The 17,911-nt window shown below is 33.3% G+C and overlaps 6 protein-coding genes across 6 annotated transcripts in view; 2 read left to right on the top strand and 4 right to left on the bottom strand.

Annotated features, from left to right (window-relative positions):
• Window positions 1-2,699, top strand: part of LOC106108707 (ryanodine receptor 44F) — a 100,506-nt gene extending 97,807 nt beyond the window's left edge. The window contains exons 112-115 of the mRNA XM_013289967.1: window positions 2-80; window positions 894-1,003; window positions 1,971-2,073; window positions 2,445-2,699. Of these exons, the coding sequence (XP_013145421.1) occupies window positions 2-80; window positions 894-1,003; window positions 1,971-2,073; window positions 2,445-2,548 (396 nt within the window). The 3' untranslated portion in view covers window positions 2,549-2,699. The remainder of the gene's footprint in view (window position 1; window positions 81-893; window positions 1,004-1,970; window positions 2,074-2,444) is intronic.
• A 1,163-nt stretch (window positions 2,700-3,862) lies between these two features.
• On the bottom strand, window positions 3,863-9,071 carry LOC106108847 (Golgi pH regulator). Its single transcript, XM_013290134.1, has 9 exons — window positions 8,901-9,071; window positions 8,575-8,738; window positions 8,197-8,303; window positions 7,819-7,922; window positions 7,318-7,439; window positions 5,965-6,191; window positions 5,113-5,294; window positions 4,394-4,579; window positions 3,863-4,209 (listed from the first exon to the last, which is right to left on the bottom strand). The coding sequence occupies exons 1-9, from the start codon at window positions 8,940-8,942 to the stop codon at window positions 3,949-3,951; spliced, it is 1,395 nt and encodes a 464-aa protein (XP_013145588.1). The 5' UTR covers window positions 8,943-9,071; the 3' UTR covers window positions 3,863-3,948.
• Window positions 9,072-9,259: 188 nt separating this feature from the next.
• LOC106108845 (zinc finger protein 510-like) lies at window positions 9,260-11,158 on the bottom strand. Its single transcript, XM_013290132.1, has 2 exons — window positions 10,810-11,158; window positions 9,260-10,712 (listed from the first exon to the last, which is right to left on the bottom strand). Exons 1-2 carry the CDS (start codon window positions 10,990-10,992, stop codon window positions 9,360-9,362), a joined length of 1,536 nt encoding a protein of 511 aa, XP_013145586.1. The 5' UTR covers window positions 10,993-11,158; the 3' UTR covers window positions 9,260-9,359.
• Window positions 11,159-11,421: 263 nt separating this feature from the next.
• On the top strand, window positions 11,422-13,518 carry LOC106108850 (mitochondrial import inner membrane translocase subunit Tim10-B). Its single transcript, XM_013290137.1, has 4 exons — window positions 11,422-11,572; window positions 11,826-11,976; window positions 12,331-12,510; window positions 13,007-13,518. The coding sequence occupies exons 3-4, from the start codon at window positions 12,369-12,371 to the stop codon at window positions 13,147-13,149; spliced, it is 285 nt and encodes a 94-aa protein (XP_013145591.1). The 5' UTR covers window positions 11,422-11,572; window positions 11,826-11,976; window positions 12,331-12,368; the 3' UTR covers window positions 13,150-13,518.
• On the bottom strand, window positions 13,516-14,895 carry LOC106108848 (GPI mannosyltransferase 1). Its single transcript, XM_013290135.1, has one exon. The coding sequence runs from the start codon at window positions 14,880-14,882 to the stop codon at window positions 13,602-13,604; it is 1,281 nt and encodes a 426-aa protein (XP_013145589.1). The 5' UTR covers window positions 14,883-14,895; the 3' UTR covers window positions 13,516-13,601.
• On the bottom strand, window positions 14,868-15,167 carry LOC106108852. The gene has a single exon (XM_013290138.1). The coding sequence runs from the start codon at window positions 15,079-15,081 to the stop codon at window positions 14,884-14,886; it is 198 nt and encodes a 65-aa protein (XP_013145592.1). The 5' UTR covers window positions 15,082-15,167; the 3' UTR covers window positions 14,868-14,883.
• Between the last annotated feature and the right edge of the window lie 2,744 nt (window positions 15,168-17,911).

Below are 17,911 nucleotides of genomic sequence, written 5' to 3'. Positions count from 1 at the left end.
CGACGGCGAGGTCTACCGCATCATCTTCGACATCTCCTTCTTCTTCTTCATCATCGTCATCCTGCTCGCCATCCTGCAGGGTCAGTACTCAACAATCTTGTAAGCTCCAGATATCGCACGGGAGCATTGAACACAACGTAGCTGTAACGTTTTTATATCATAAGGTAGCAAACGAGCAAGCGTCCACCTGAATCCGTCAAAATGGCAAAGCGACTGCCCATAGACATTTGCAATTAAAGATGCGTTGCCTACCCTTAATCGACGGAGGAGATGCATATAAAGAGAACATTTTTCCCTTCCTACGCGTCTCTTTAAGCATCAAATCCTCGTTCCCTTTTCATCCTTTTCTTATGAGAAAAAGGATGGGAAGGAAAAGGGACTAAAGTTGGGCCTCCGGCACTTCACTCATCAGACTGTACGCGGAACTACTCCCACTTCGTTTTCTGTGTGGTCGTGGTATTGGTGGGGGCGAGCTGGCCCTGCAGTGCGAAGATGTTAAATCGGGCTCTACCACTGTTGTATATTTGTATGTATTGAAATAACTCAAAAACTACTGGGCCAAATTCACAAATTCACCTTTAAAAAACTACGTTATCAGTGAGTAACATAAGCTATATACTTTTTTTTTTAATTTCACGTGATCGAAGTCACGAGAAACAGCAAGTATATTTAAAGATTTAATTATTAACTTGATTCAAAAATTTGTTTTAACAAAATAGTAGTCGAGCGCCTGGTTCCTACACTAGGCTCTACGTCTTGTCTTAGCCAGGTTTCTTCCGTCTTAGTGGTAGGTTTTTAGCACATAAAATAATATTAATCTAAAGGAGTTTTCAATTAAAAAAATGTTTTTTTTTGTAATTGACTTTTTGTACAATAATATGTATGGTGCACAGGTTTGATCATCGACGCGTTCGGAGAGCTGCGTGACCAGCTGGAGTCGGTGAAGGAGGACATGGAGTCTAACTGCTTCATATGCGGCATCAATAAGGACTACTTTGATAAGGTAATATTAATCAATAACTGACGCCCGCTTACTTCGTTTCCGCGTAAAAAAAATGGTCGTCGTCGTCTGTAACATTCCCGCGTGTATCAACTACCTTATAACTCCCGTGAAAATTAGTACATCTTCCTGAGATAGCGATCAGTCGCCATTATTACAGTGCGGTATTTTAATAAAAACTTGGTAAACAGCAAGTAGTTAGTGAAGTTAAAAAATGTGTCTTACTTATTTTTTTTTAATTTAAAATCTGCCGAGACGAGCACGACCAAACTTTTTTTCCTCGATGCGGTTCAGGGGCCTTTTGACATCCCTGCAACTTCGTTGTGAATAAAGATAGAAGAAGAACAAAGAGTGAAATTCTGAACATCAAGAGATATACCATAATTCGTTATGTTACCAAAATGTCTTTTAATTATACCTATACCAGCTCACTATAAGTCCCCACCGAGGGGCTCCGAACCTACCCTAATAATGGGTGACTAGGCCATAGTCAACCAAACTGTCCCACTGCGGGTCTTTGAATTTCTTCGCCGATATGTGCAGGCATCACGATGTTTTCCTTCACCGTAAGAACGTCGGGTAAATTATGTACATACGAAAATTCGAAAAATCGAAAATCACATTGGTAAGGCGGGATTCGAACCCAAGACCTGTAGATTACAAGTCAAGTGCTTAAACCACTGAGCCACCGACGCTCTATTATTTTACCTAGTAGTTTACAAGTCATAGCTAGTTTAATCCCTTTTTACACAAATGCATATTTAAGGTAATCAATCTTCAAATTAAAATACCTCATTCACAAGAGCTTTCCTAAGTAGGTATAAAAATGTGATCAAAAGCAAGTGGTATTCTTTCAAAATAACTAAAATGACTAGAATTCACATGACATCTAACTTGTAAGGGAAGCGAGACTCAGTAGTTTCTATATTTTTTGTGGGATTATTTAAATTTAAAATTGTGTCTATTTTAGGTGCCGCACGGGTTCGACACACATGTACAACGCGAGCATAACCTCGCTAATTACATGTTCTTCGTTATGCATCTCATTAACAAACCTGACACAGAGTACACCGGTAAGTACTATCAGGGAATTTGTCGGTGTTACAAAATTATACTGAACAACGAATAGGAAACAACTTTAGGATGTGTCTGTAAGAGATTCAAAAAGTATGTAAATGACACTTCACTTGAAATATTTTTCATATAACCTCACTAACTGATGTCCGATAATCAAAATCACAAACAAAAAAAGTGTCAAATTTGACGTTGAGATGTTACCGTACAAAAAAGTTACCGGTGAAAAATGTTGTCTATGTCTAGTCTATGTATTTCTTAAATGTCTTTGGTCTGAATGAATAAAAGTGTTTACGAGTTTTCATAACTGAGCGTCTATATTTTCGTCAATTAAACATTTTTTTTATTAATTAATTTATTTTATTTCAAGGTCAAGAGACGTATGTATGGAACATGTATACGCAGCGGTGCTGGGACTTCTTCCCCGTCGGAGACTGCTTCAGGAAACAATACGAAGATGTCATGGGAGAGTAGACCTTCAAACCAACAAGACAAGGTTTAAAATAAAACATAAACGGGCCTTTAGAAATTCTGTCATTCCCATCTTTAGAGTATTTTTATACTATTTAACTTTGCAAATGAAGAATAAAATTGTCACTGCGAAAACAATTTTTGAAATATACTGTCGTCACTTTTTTTTTCTTTCAAGAAATTCAAAAATATTATTTTTTGTACAAGTACTTAAGAAAGACAATTAAGGTCATTCAAACAGACATTTTATTTCAAATTATCATGTAAATGTTTTATATTTGCTTTAGTAAATAACCTCAAATATTTTTTAGATCACCTATAAGTCCGTTGTCTACAACTAAAAATAAATTATTAAAAATGGGATGCAAAAATGACGCAGTTTTTAAAAGCCCGTTTATTTATACGTAACATTGTAAATTGCAATTTGTAATATATTTTTAATTGAAATGCTTATAGTTTTGCATTGCTCAAGAGATAACACCAATGTCAATCGTAATTACTAAGCAATTGTAAGCCTTATTGTTATTGGCATAAGTCATATTTTCATATATAGCAAAAATTAGCGGGAAAGTTTTAATAATCTATATTTCATGTTGACATTTTCTAATGTATAGACAGATAAAGATATTTGACCCGGTAGGCATAAGATAAATTGACAGTTCACTATCGCCATCCTGTCAATGTCAAAAATGTCAATTTTCTTCGTACCTAAGTATACAGTCTTATCGGGTCAGATATACTTGTTTGACTAAAATGTGTATATTTTATCTGAATTGTTCAAAATTAATGTTCAAAGTCTTTTAATTATTAAAATTGTATTTAATGTTGAGTAAATGGGTGGCCTTTCCAGTTTTCTATCTTAACTTTCTTTCGATAGTCTTTAAAAGATAAATGTGTTAAATAAATGTATTAAAAACAATAAATGCTTTTTATTACCCTTTTTGATCGACTACCCAAAAGGTGGTAAGAATTTTTATGTTTTACGGTATATTTCCGCCCCTGGTGTTGTTTCTCCCTACTGAGTATTCTCAAAAAAACAATTCACTAAAAAGTAACCATCCTGTTTTTAGTGTTTTTGTTTGGTAGGTTTTTTATAATTTTTTTTGTAAATTTATCAGTTTTTAATAATTTGGAAAAGGTAAGTTAATAAACTAAAAGACAAAAAAATCTTTTAACGGATTCATTTACTTAAATCATTTTGATCTTGACTCAGCGTTAAATGTACTAAAATAATGGAAATAAAAACACAATAAAAGCTATAAATACTTTTAATTCTTACATAGAGTCTTAATTTTCTTTCATTCTTTACAATTTTCACACAACAAATCACAGATAAAAACACACTTTTCTTATTTAACACTGACAGTTTATTCCGCAAGGTTGGCCGCCGACGTCTGTCAATTCTAGCTGACAGATGGTTGTTTATGGGCGAGGTACAGAGTAAAAATACTAGTCAAGGCACTGACAAGGAATATTACGTCAAACCATCTATGGTAGAAATTAAACTGCAAATCTCCTAACACTTGAGTTATTATTATACGATATTCTGGCGGCATATTCATCCTCATCAACAGTACAGACGAACAGAAGTACATGCCCATTATCTGAGCGAGTATAAGTACTATGATATTTGAAGACTTCGATGACGATATTTTGTAGAAAAACTGAAAAAAAATCATATTAAAAAAAAACTTCAGACTAAAAAAATTAGTGCATAAAAACATTTAAAAACAAACAATAAACATCTGTTTTTAATTATATGAGCTCATTTTTCAAAATCACTATGTATTCCAAAAAATCGCAAAAAAAATCACAAAAAATACAAAAAAATGAAAAAAAGCTGCTAACCTTTGTAAGTGTGAGGAGCAGTCCACGTATACTAGTGAGCACGATGCATCCTACGAGCAGGAAGGAGACGTGCTGCGACCAGAAGGCGACGTCAAGGCGCAGGCCCAGCCAGTGCACTACCAGCTCCAGACCGCGGGTCACCGGGTCCTTCGCCCCCACGCGGTCCAGTACTATGTTGATTGTTGACTACACATTGAAGCATTTAAGTGTCAAATTTCATATACAAATAGTCAATTTTCTTAAAAAACTCACTCTACCTTAGGAGGAGGCTAAGGGTGGCTCCGGCTTTGGCGCCAGGGTGACCCCCCCTAGTAGTGGTCAAATCAAGAGCTTGACAAAATATGTAAATATATTTTGACATGATCAACCAGCTCAGGGAAGGTCATGACCACCCATGACCCCCCCCCTGGTTTCGCCGTTGGATATTTTGTTCTATTTATTAAAAAAAAACATCCAATTACTATAATTCGGGGAAAATGTAATTGGAATATTTTAATCGTACTATACTAATATTTTACGAAGGTATAGATGGATGGATTGTTAGAGTTTGTAGCATAAATTGTTCAATGGATCTGGATGACATTAGATACAGATTTAGAGGTTAGTGTGGAAGAATAAATACTTTTGTTTTTTGTTTTTATTTTAATTCCACGCGGACGTACTCGCGGGCTAAATAATATAGATAAGGAAAGTGTAAAAAAAATAAGGTATAAACTTACAATAAATATCTTCCAGATGCAATAAAGCGAGAAGAAATAACCAAGGAAATTGAAGTATTTCCCTTGGAATGTTTTAGACCAGTGTATCTTGTCTCGCATGGAGCGCGCCGCGTGCGCCTCCAGGAACAGCTGCCGGCTCAGCTCCTCCAGACCTAGCGTCTCCTGACGCAGCTGGGATATATCTATATACGATATTAATAAATTGGGGTACGAGTTTTAAAAATATTAAAAAAAAAACTATATGTGGCAGCCCTGTTGTCTATAGTATGTTAAGTTTACTCCTCCTACCCACGTATCAACTTAATATACCATAGACAACAAGGTTGCCACATGCAGTTTTTTTTTAATCTTTAACACTCGGCAACCCTGTTATCTATGGTATGTCAAGTTGACACATGGGTAGAAGGAATAAATTTGACACACCATAGACAACAGGGTTGCACCAGACACGTGGATAGAAGGAGTACTATTCACGACGTGCCATCTCAAATTTTCCCAGGCTGTCGTATTCAACTCTCGCACCCACTTAGTAGCTAAAGACTACACGTCAGTAACTGGAATACACATTGCCAGTAACTGGCATGCATTCTAGAAATCGAGGGGGATCGAAGCTTTACGCTGACATAAAAGCTACTGTTCTTTTGTATGCATTTTCCCACCCTAAACTGTTTTTTTTTATATTCTAAATTAAATAACTAAATACATACGTCTTAATTATCATATAAAAAATCTATTAATATGTAAAATCTAATAATAACTAATTTTAAGAAAAATCTTTGTCATAGGGTAAAATTTAAATGTTGACAGAAATGCACTCTATCTTTTATAAGCAATAAAAAAGAGACAACTTACTCTCACTTCCATGACTGAGGGGATTAGCAATGCTGCCAACACTAGATAAAATATTCGTCCAAAATCCTCTATTTTTCACACCGGATTGGTCCAACAGATTGTATTGCTGTCTCCCTCCCATACTGTTAGCCTCCGCTAGTGCTATCCTTTTCTTCTTCACTAATATCATATCCATAGTTTGTAGTAACTTTTTCTCTATTGATAATACATCTGCTTGTGTCACTGGTCTAAAAATACAGCTTTTGTTAAAATTTCTATCTTATATGTTATTAAGGTTGCAACCAAAATTAATATACAATCCTCAACATTATTATGAAAATTTCATCTATACTAATATTATAAAGAGGTGCGATTTGTATTTTTGTATATATCGGAATAACTCAAATTACTCGGCTGATTTTAAAAATTCTTACACCGTTAGAAAGTGAGTGAGAAATCTGTGAGTTACATGGGCTATTTATTTTTTTAATTTACGCAGACGAAGTCGCGAGCAAAACTATTTATCTATCAAACGGAAGACAACGTAATACGATCTAGATCTAGGCCATAGATTTTTTTTTAAATTATACAATTCCTCTAGCATGGAAGCCAGAGCCTTTATTATGCTTCATATAATTCATCTGCATCATTACATTTTTATCTCATACATTTTACTTTTTATTTTTACAGATTTTTTAAAATACACAAGCTTAGATACATTAATATTAAAATAAATATTACTAAGACTACAGGTACAATATTAAAATTTTGGACATTATTAAAATTATAACTGGTAATGAAATGTAAAATAAAATATAGGATATGTATAAAATGAGTGTAAAATAATAAAATTACAGTTAGAATGACTAGATTGGCTATACATTAAAATGACTACATTCATATGCTACGCTATAATTCACTAAAGTTTTAATATGACTAGGTTTAAGGCACTTTATTTTTACTAATTAATTATGTTGCTACATATTTGCTAAATTCTAAAAACGTTTCCCTTGCACTTGTATTTCTAATATTGGCCAATTCTATCTTTTCTCCTATTTTCACTTCAATTGCTGCCCTGCGTGCCTCAAAGACAGGGCAGTCTATATTTGCGTGCAGCACGGACTCACCCCGTGCCGGGTCACACATACATGAGGGGCTCGTCTTACACTTAAATCTGTGTAAGTATTCGGAGAAGCCCCCGTGACCTGTTAAGACTTGCACCAGCACGGGGTCCAATTCAATTTTGCGGAGTACCGGGTATGCTCCCACAGCGTCCGGGAAGAAGACCTAAGATCTAGATCGTATTACGTCTAGTAATATATCGTCGTATCCTATTAAGTCGTATTACGTACATGAAAGTTACAAAATATTTACCTTATAAATATCGCCATTGAAGTGTATGGATAATTGACAGCACCAAAACCTGACAATAATGCCATAACAGTGACCCCTATGACACCTATACGAGACACTCCTTGTTCTATTGAAAATATACCCTGAAATGGAATACATAAAACTTTCTAATAACATAAATGAGAAAGTATGGATGGATGTTTGTTACTTTTGGACATTAATATAATGATTACAACATAATAAAACTGAGCATCAATTCCCGCCAAAATGACGCGCTATTCTAAAATTAACTGAATGACATTGACAGCTGTCAGGGATGGGATATCTTTGCCAATAAACTAGGGTTGAGCCGATTTTCTTCTAAACACTACATATTACCAATATGGCTCAATAGATTATCATTAGATATTTGTCATAGTTATAGAACATAGTCTGAAAGAACACATAGGATACTAAATTACTTTTTTTTAATTCTGTGCATAGTTATGGAAGTTAATAAATACAAACTAGTGTAACATTTACCTGCTTTGGACTCAATATAGGGAAGGGATCTCCGATTTTCCAAAAGAAATACAAATAAATAAACCACACAAACATTGTCAATGGTCTTATAATATTCTTAGACACTGAAAAATAATAAAACAAAATCAAATTATTGACACTATTTCAAATTATAAAACAAAAAGAAATATAGTTAAGTATAAGTAAAGGAGCTCCTCCTAGCCCAGTTTTGGATAAACTAATGTAGATGCCACGGCCCGGTTGGGTGAAGGTAAACAGGTGGGGTTTAGTGGGTAGTTTGACTGAAAAATAAGGCTGGCAGTCCCGCACATTACTGTCCTTACTGCCATGCATGGACAGCACAGAAAAAAAAGATTAACACTGTTAACAAAAACTTACCAAATCTTATATTACTGATGCAGAAGTAGGCAATGTAAAATGGTATCAGAGCAATTACCATAAACAACAAGGAGTAAAGACCAAAGTTCCAATGGAAATATCTGGAACTAAAGTATTTAATATTTAGAAAAAAAAAACTTTTTTCCACACAAAAAAACACTCACTAAAACAAACATAAAAGCAATTCAACTTAGCATAGCCAAGATGGGCAAAACCATCTGTTAGTTTTCTGCTAGAATAACTTATTTGAACCATGTTGGTTATCTAAGAAACCCTATCGAAATCCCATTCTTAACCTATTCCTGTTGGGTCAAAACACCAAGTTTTTGTGCTTCATGTTGATTTAAGATGTTTTTAGGCAAGTATTGTGTCACTAACCTTGTATCTAAATATCCTATGATTTCAAATATAATAAGCTCGAACATCGTACAACTCAGCGCGAAAGTAACAGAAAATATAAGTTGTACAAGTGTATGGTGAACTTCATAGTCTCGAAACAATTGTTTCACGAAAAATATCCATCCACCTACAAAGAATATCGACTGAAACAAAGTTAAATCAAATATTACAATTAATATACTCATTTTAAGCATAAAAACCTCGTTTTAGCATTTAAATTTTCAATTTATTACCGTTTGAGTGTGGGTGTTTATCTCGATACTAGAAAAATAGTTTAAAAAAGGATAACCTAGTTAAATACGCACCTGGGATATTAAAATTATCAGTGTATCTTCCATAAAAGTCATTTTTTACTTTATAAATCCTTTTCCTTTTTTGTCTTATATATTGAAAGCTAGAAACACCTGCCGCAAACATATTATCATCAGCATTTTTAAATGACAGTTTGAAAATTCGCCAATTGCCAGCTGATTTTGACAGACAGTGTTGTATGATGAAAAATAACAACACTGAGCTTTATAAATGGACAGGCTATCAGATGTTTTTATGCGTATTTGATTTTCTAAGGATTTTGTACACCTGTAGTTTGTCTATATAACTAAACGAGTTTGATTTAATATTATACGCGGAATTTCGTGTTTTAGTTCAAATAAAAACTCAACAATTCATTTGCAAAATATTTTAATAGAAATAATTATTGAAAATATCACATCTAGCATAGTTAAGAAGCACAATATAGAACAAATCCATACATTTCCTGGCCATCATAAGCCATAATCTTCACAATCAGACACTTCTAGATAAATTTTATCTTCTTCAGATATTTGAATTTCATAATCATTAGCTAGAGCTTGTTGAATTAAGTTTGTGGCATTATTTTTATCTAGATGTGTCCTTTTATGTTTTTCCAACCATAACTGTGTTTTGAACTTGCTGTGGCAAACATCGCATTCCAAAGTTGCATTTAAGTGATGATTTTTCACATGTTCCGCTCTCCGAGACGATGAGATGAATCTACGTTCACAATAATCACACTTATAAGGCTTCTCACCCGTGTGGATACGAGTGTGGTATAACAGAGACTCTTTTGTAACAAAATTACCACCACAAATATTACAATGAAACTTTTTTTCTTGTGTGTGTTTGACTATATGGGCCTTCAACCGACTAAGAGCCCAGAATTTCTTTTTACACCAATTACATTCATGACTTTTGTAGTTTCCATGCTCATGTTGTATATGGACTCTCAATGACACCTTTTGAGTGTACTTTTTATTACAATAGTCACATGTAAATTTAGCTTGGGCGGGATTTGCACGAGTTTTTTGACCGCAAATATTTAATTCTATATGTTTTTTGAATGTTGTATGACTTTTGTATGTTCTGCCACATGCTTGACATACTAATTTGAGACCTCCGTGACCCATTTCATGCATTCTAAGTGTATGTCTGTTGTGAAATGGTTTACCACACTCCATACAAATTAGGGTACAGTGGCTTTCCTTTTTGTGAGCTTCTAAAATTGACTGGGAACCAAATTTTCTATTACACGCTGAACATTTGAAGACTTTTGGTGCATGAACTCTAATATAGTGGTTTCTTAAATTAGAAAGGGACGGAAAATCTTTTAAACACCCTTTACATTGTAAATTTTTTCTGTCTTTTCTATCATAAAGCATTTCACTAGTTGGTATCGCAATATTATTTCTATGCTTTGTTTTGAATTTGTGTTTACGGTTATTTTTTGCAATTTCTATAAAGTAATTTTCATCTTGTTCAATTTTTATATTGTGTTGGTACTCTAAGCTTGGCTGCATATCTTCTGTGTTAATTATAGTTTGAAATCTCTCTACAGCGTTAGATAAATATGGTTTCGAAAGTTTGTTGTAATCATAGAATAGTTTACTAGTAAAGTTTTCAGGATCTAAAGAAATAAAAAGTGTTTGACACTCATCCCTTTCGTGTTTAGTACCTTCTGAACAATTGGAGAGTATGTCTATTATTTTGCCTAATTGCTCTGAGTTTTCTTGTGTGCTTTTAATGAATTTGTAACTTTTTATTGACATCTTCATACATCTTTCGCAAATAACATCAAAGGTTGAAACATTGCTATAAGTCTGAAATAAAAATTTACATGTCAAAAATTAGGTATTAATTGAAACAAAATAGTACAAGATATCACGTTCCTACTAAAATACTTTGGTGGCTACTTACTTCTTCTCCAAGTAACGAAATCAATATTTCAGACAGTTTTATATGATTTTCTGATTTTGTTGTTTTTAGGACAACTTCATCATAAATATTTACACCATTTTCTTTAACTGATTCGAAACATAAACAACAATATTCATTTTGTTTTGAAAGTATTTGATGAAGTGCTTTTTTAACGAAATTCATTTCAAAATATAATCGATTTAAGCACTATATGACTACGGTGGAAACGTATTTACAAATGTTACAAACACAAATATTATTAAACACGGCTATTATTAAACTTCATAACAAATAAGTATGAAGCCAAAGTACCAAACCTCAAAAAAACTAAAATTGACATTGAATTGATTGACATTTAAATGACAAAACGACATGGGTTCGGAAAACGAGAAACATAACGTTTTAAACGGTGATTTATGATAACCACAGTAAGAAACATTAGAGAAAATTCCAAGAATCACAAAAGTAGTTTTCTTAAAATGTTGGAAAAAAAAGTGTTGAAAAAATAAAAACATCGGTAATGAAATTGATTTTCAATTACCTATAACCAACCACTGTATTGTCTATGATTCTTAAATCAATGGAAAATGTTAACCTAAAAATTGAGTTCTTTTCTTTTAGTAATCTGTCACTGTTGCGAAATTTTTTTTAAGAAGAGTATGTCGCTTGGAAAATTTGGAAAAATAACATTATCGTGGTAACTACAAATATATCTAATATTTCCAATATTATTCCTTGTTATTCACAAAGAATATTCTTGGTGGTGAGCCCAAAATTTATTTTTTATCTTAGAGGTTATCTTAAAATACACTAGATAATTATTAAAAACATATGAAAAATTGACAATATCCTCTTAGTTTCTGGTTTGTGTTAATTCCCTATTGATCTAGTTTACATACTGTAATATAGTTAGACCAGATTAAACAGGTATTTCGAAGAGAAAAATTATCATGAATTAATACTTATTTCGCACTATATCTTTAGAGATATTTTAAAGCGGTATCTTTACATTTCAGGTTAGGCATTACAGTCACAAGTTTATCTCTTTTCGTGGTTGCGAAAAACTACGTAAATGACCGTCGTATTGAGAATATGAAAGCAAGGGAACGTATGCGCAGAGCTAACGAAGGAGAGTATCCCGACCTGTACAGGAAACTGTGAGATAATGTAAGTAAATACAAATATCTAACTTACAACACTGTTCAACTTTCCACAGACTTGTTATCCCTTCCATTCTAATATGAAAAACCAGAGAAACACTCAGTATCAGCATTGGAGTAGGGTGATCGCCCGGAAAAGCCGATATAAAGGGCGTCACAGGCCCCTTCTTTCGTACTGCTTTGCAGTTATAATCTTGCATGTATAAGAGCTTGCAGTGTGAGGCAGTCACCCGAACTCACCCTACCCCAACAAAACTAGTGGAAAATTCCCCCACACAAAGAAATGGACAAGAATATATTCTTTTCCTATCTTTTCAGATAACATGCAAGTATTTAATATATCAAATATCACTTATTTCAGTTAACTGCTGTAGAAACTAGTGTGAAGGAATATCAAAGATGGCAGTACCACAATTAGATCCGGCCAAGCTGCAACTGGTCCAGGAGTTGGAGATAGAGATGATGTCCGACATGTACAACCGTTTAGTCACCACCTGTCATCGAAAATGTATACCCTTGAAGTATCATGAGTCCGAACTAGGTTAGTACAGTTTAAGTTTATTTTCCCTATTTGATTTCAGATGTGATCTATACTTCTATACTAATATTATAAAGAGGAAATATTTGGATTTTTATATGTATTGAAATAACTCAAAAACTACTAGGCCGATTTCAAAAATTCTTTCATCATTTAAAAGCTATGTTATTAGTTACATAGGTTATATTTTTTTAAGTTCACATGGGCGAGTGGTGAATTACAGCTAGTTTTAAATATTATGATTTTACTTTGAAATGTAGTTGTAACAATGTTTTGAATGTATTTTTAAGCAACTTTTAAGTTATGTCCATGATGATGGATGCTTTGAGTAGATTTTTATCAACAAATTAAAAGGTTTTATTTTACTTTTCATTTGTATTACACTAAAAATGACAAAGGAAAATTCAGTTTATTATACATTTTAGTAATATAAATAAAATCAATATTCTTAAGTATGTATTAAGCAATTATAAGGTTATTTAATAAGCATTTATTACAGGGAAAGGCGAATCAGTCTGCTTGGATCGCTGCGTCGCGAAATATTTAGACGTCCATGAACGCATCGGTAAGAAGTTGTCGAATATGTCGCAAGGGGACTCTGAGGATCTTACCAAAATAAACTTACAAGAAACCAAAAAATAGTAAACTATAAAAACAAATTATAACTTGCAGTAAGTGCCATAGACAATATAGATTTTTTTCGTTTAAAAACACTCCATTTTGTTTCATTTTTATTTATAAACATCAATATTGTTTTAATGGCAATTTTATATGATACATTAAATTGAAAATATTGCTGCAAGTTATAATTTATATTTTTCAACAACGGTTTTAATAGAAAACGTACAAATAGATATATGGGAACTTCTTCAATGCAAGTCATTAAATAAACGACTTTTATCTGTGCTTAAATTAGTTCTTGTCTCAATGCATTTGACAATGGTGTTGTGTTAGTATGGGTATTTTTAATTTAGTAATATATTAGACATTGTTAAAAATAAAACTGAAAAAAATTGCATCTTTTATTTATTTTTCCCTCACTAAAACTACTAAGAACAAACTATACTAAAAATCACAATTTACTACTACATAGATTATTTATTTTTCACACCGCAAGGATAATCGATTATTCCGAATCGATATTCGGGCGAGTAACTTTTTATAAGCTGTACCAAAACGAAAATATTAGCGCAAAAGAAAACAATACCTTTCAGCCAGATTAAAATAAATATTTCCCGGCATTTAAATTCTAATAAATACGCGTAAAATAACCAAGCTCCTTGTGCGGTGAACCATATTATCGACAATAATAAAGCTACAACTGGTTTAAGCCGAAGATTATGGACAACCAATGGTAAAAGTGACAGGAACCAAATAAAGTACTGTGACGTCATCACACTATTGAACGCAACCAAAACAACAGACTGACAAAACAAAGCGAACGGCAAAGTTTTCGCTTCACAACCAAAAGATAAACTTAACACAAACAATATAAATAATTCTAACATTTGTGAAATATGTTTCACCACGTCGAATATCAATTGATCCATAGTTAAATAGGAATAATAAAAAAGTATAGAAAAATTATGCTTCGTGTCCTTCCTGAATAAATGATAAATGTATGTTTCGAATAGAAATTCATAACCGTATTTTAAAAACATTCCATATGTTATTATAAACAAGGTAAAAATGCAACTTAAGGTTAAAAATATTTGCTTCTTATTCGGCAATAGTGCGATAAATCCAGTTTTAAGATCGGTGTTGCGAGTTATTTTGTAATCACACAATGAAAGGTACATGGGGAAACTGAAAGCTAATGGATATATACGTAAATGTATCGAAATACCTAATAACATCCCGGATAATACGTATTTAATTATACCTTTAATTTTATCAGTTTGTAAGAAAAAAATCGATAGTACAATAAAAAAACAAGACACAGAATCGGAATTACCTCTCGTAGAAATGGTGATACTGAACGGATTGTAGAGCCAAAAATATGAACAATATTTTGAAATTCTTGCACCTTCTTTCGATTTCAATTGATTTTCAACTAATGTTTTTATGATTATTGTTAAAAGAACATCGAATACAGAAAAGAGGATTTTACCGAAATGTTTGTTTAGTATAATATTTGGTATTAAAAGGTAAGCTATAATCGGGCTATATCTATAAGTGTGTCTCGCGTACGGAGAATTACCCGCCAAAACATGTCTCGCGGCATCCGTAAAAACTTTATAATCTACATCAGTGTAGCCAACATCGTAATTATTATCATGGTAGTCACCATAGACAATAAGTCCCAAACGTATTGCCATTCCCGCTACCAAATGATAGCTGAATGGCAAATTGATGACGTCATTTACAACGTCCATCTTAAATTTTCGTTTTTAATTCTTTCGCTGCGGATTGTAAGCAAGTATAGAATTCTTTAAACTCTTTAGCACAATCGTCCTTTTTAACTTCCTCTTTAAGTAATACACAATGTGCGTAAACAGCACTCTGTTTCGAACATTTGGCGAATATTAAGGGGAATTTAGCTAAACGTTCGCGTGCTTTTATAACTGATTCCATACTTAGTTATCTTCTTAATGTAGTCGGTGGCTCGGTGAAGTCGAACTCTTCTCTAGGTCTAATAAAGTAATCGTACAAAGGCTTGGAAAAGAATATAGCTACTCCAAGAGTAGTGAAAGTGATCTGAAATGTCCTAGGATACCTATAGATCCAACTTCGTTTACCCAATGTTTTACTGCGACGAGGATTTTCCATAATTATCTGAAATATAATACGTTACATAAGTTTAACAGGTTTTCCTGCGCTTGTAATTAACATATTTTATACTCATACGACCCCGAGATTTTCATTAGATAACGGTAGAATTAAGAATAACTTTTATACTTATAACAGAGCGAATGTTTAGTCCGACGAAATCCAAGTTTGCCTTAAAAGGCGTTATCCGATATATCGAGGCCATATATTACATAACTGAAGAGCATTATGCCCATATTACTAATATTATAAATGCGAACATTTAGATGTATGGTTGTTACTGCTTGCTACTTATCTCTAGAACTGTTCAACGAATCTCAATGAAATTTGGCACAGGAATAGTGTATTCATAGTTTTAAAGAACATAGATTACTTAATTAGATTTTTTTAATTCCGCGCGAAAGCAGTCGCGGGAAAAAGCGTGTATATCTAATTACGTCCGTGCTGCTGAAATATTACGATATATTTCAGAATAAAGCATGTTCCTCCTGTTAACACATACGTATGGTAAATCATGTTAAAAATACTTCTCTTTTATTCTACACTCTCTCTTTCTGGGGAATCTCACCTAATTGTGATCAGGCCTGTCAGTGACAGGCGCAAACTCTCTCGGCTCGAGGCGGTAACCCTCGCATACCAGAGATATGTGCTTGAACTTGAGGCAACACTGTCGCATAGACTCGAAGACACGCGCGCAACGGACTTCTTGAAACTTATTTTCTGAAAGAAAACAAACATTATTCATTTTGTAAACAAAAAAAAATGTTATTGTAAGAAAACGGTTAAAGATATATGCCATCGCGGACTTTTCTCTAGAACTTTTTGAGATCAACAATTCTTTTTTAAATTATCTCTAACGGTTTAGGCAGCAGAAGCCGAGATAAGTTAAAACATTGTGATTTTTAACGCCGTGGTCCAGAAATATTTTGTTTATTAATAGGTCCTCAACATTTGCAATAATAAAATAAAGCTTAAGTTACTCACAGATAAATTTCTTTCCTAATGGTGAAAGAATTTTTGAAATCGGCTTAGTAGTTTTTGAGTTATTTCGATACATACAAAAATGCAACAATACAAAGATAGAAAAATACAAATCTTTCCTCTTTATAATATTAGTATAAATAAGCTTTTTACTACTTCAACAATTTCAATGCCGTCGAGTCGCAAGTGTGTACATTCGCGGAAATCCGCAGTGTTCCATTTCAGGCATTGCTTTGTTCATGAGACAAACACCGCCGATTCCTACAAATAACTACTAATAGCAGTGAGTGCAAACGAAGGGATAATAATAAAAAGAAACTAGATGTGTATCACTAACCGACTTTATAAGCTTTGTATTTTTGTTCCGCGTCTCGTTTCAAAATGTTCAAATGGTAGCTTTTATGAACACTACCAGTTTTCCCGACTGTACCTTTATTTAAAAAACCCTAGCGATACGAGTACAAAAAGTGTAAACACCGCTGGGATCAGTATTCAATATCGCGGTATTAGGTTTCATATCGATATTATAGAGGGTTGCAAGACTGGTTAGCTTAGAACTTGAATATTACTTGGCTCTAAAAAATCAACACGACGGAAGGATATTCTAATATACAGTTGCCTAACTAACTTTAGTTATCTGTGGTTTTAGAGATGAAACCGTAATAAATCCCGTAAGTAGGAAGTTCACGTGAATGAATGAATGAATAAATATGTATTTATTGGCACAAAAAAAAAATACATAAAAGGTCTTATTCTAAAAAAAACCATCGTGGCAAAAGCTAGCTAACGTATGCAGCAGGGACTAAGCCGTTCCTTCGCTGATTTTCAGCTCGCTCCTTTGTACTCAAATAACATACCTTAATTATTAGGGTAACCGGCCGTAAACAAGAAAAAAAATACACTTTTAAAAAGAAAAAATTCAAATCACAAAAAAGGGGTATCATAAAATTTGTTTTTTTTTTTGGTTGTATTTATTGAAATAACTCAAAAACTACTTGGCCGATTTTAAAAATTTTTTCACCGTTAGAAAGATAATTAATCTGTGAGTAACATAGGCTATATTTTTTTATTTTCACGCCGGCAAAATCGCGAGCTAGTAAATAAATAAGTGATTATTTTAACAATTCCAAGCCAAACATGGTTTGGTGTTTGAATGTGTGACCCGCCCACACAATGTGGTCTTTGTGACGCAAATACCAAGGCAATATTGATTAACTCTTATCGGGAAACGTATATAAACATGCAGGCATGTGTTAAACCGTTGATGGATCACGTTAGGAAAATCATTAGTATGAACTTGACCGAAAACAAAAGTTGTCGCTAGTCGTAATCTATAATTAAAACGTAGCGGTCAAAAGGTTAAGTTTTAATTTTAGATGTCACGTTGGTATAGAATTTTAGATTTATTTCAGAGGATATGCTTAAGAAAGCAGTGGATTCAGATATGACGGCTGATAGAGATATATGGAAGAGCACATACTGTGCCGACCCTCTGTAAGGGATAAGGGCAGGTGGATTATCACGTTGGTATACAATTTATTTTTACATAGATGTAATTTAAGACGGATTCGTCCGTGTCAAATTAAAACAATAATAAAAATGATAGCCTATGTTACTTACAGATAAATGACCTTTCTAATGGTGAATGAATTTA

The sequence above is a fragment of the Papilio polytes genome, unplaced genomic scaffold (assembly GCF_000836215.1).
Source record: "Papilio polytes unplaced genomic scaffold, Ppol_1.0 DF821400.1, whole genome shotgun sequence".
Taxonomy (NCBI): Eukaryota; Metazoa; Arthropoda; class Insecta; order Lepidoptera; family Papilionidae; genus Papilio; species Papilio polytes.
The sequence above is the reverse complement of the archived record's forward strand: the minus strand, read 5'-3'. Positions and strand labels throughout refer to the sequence as shown.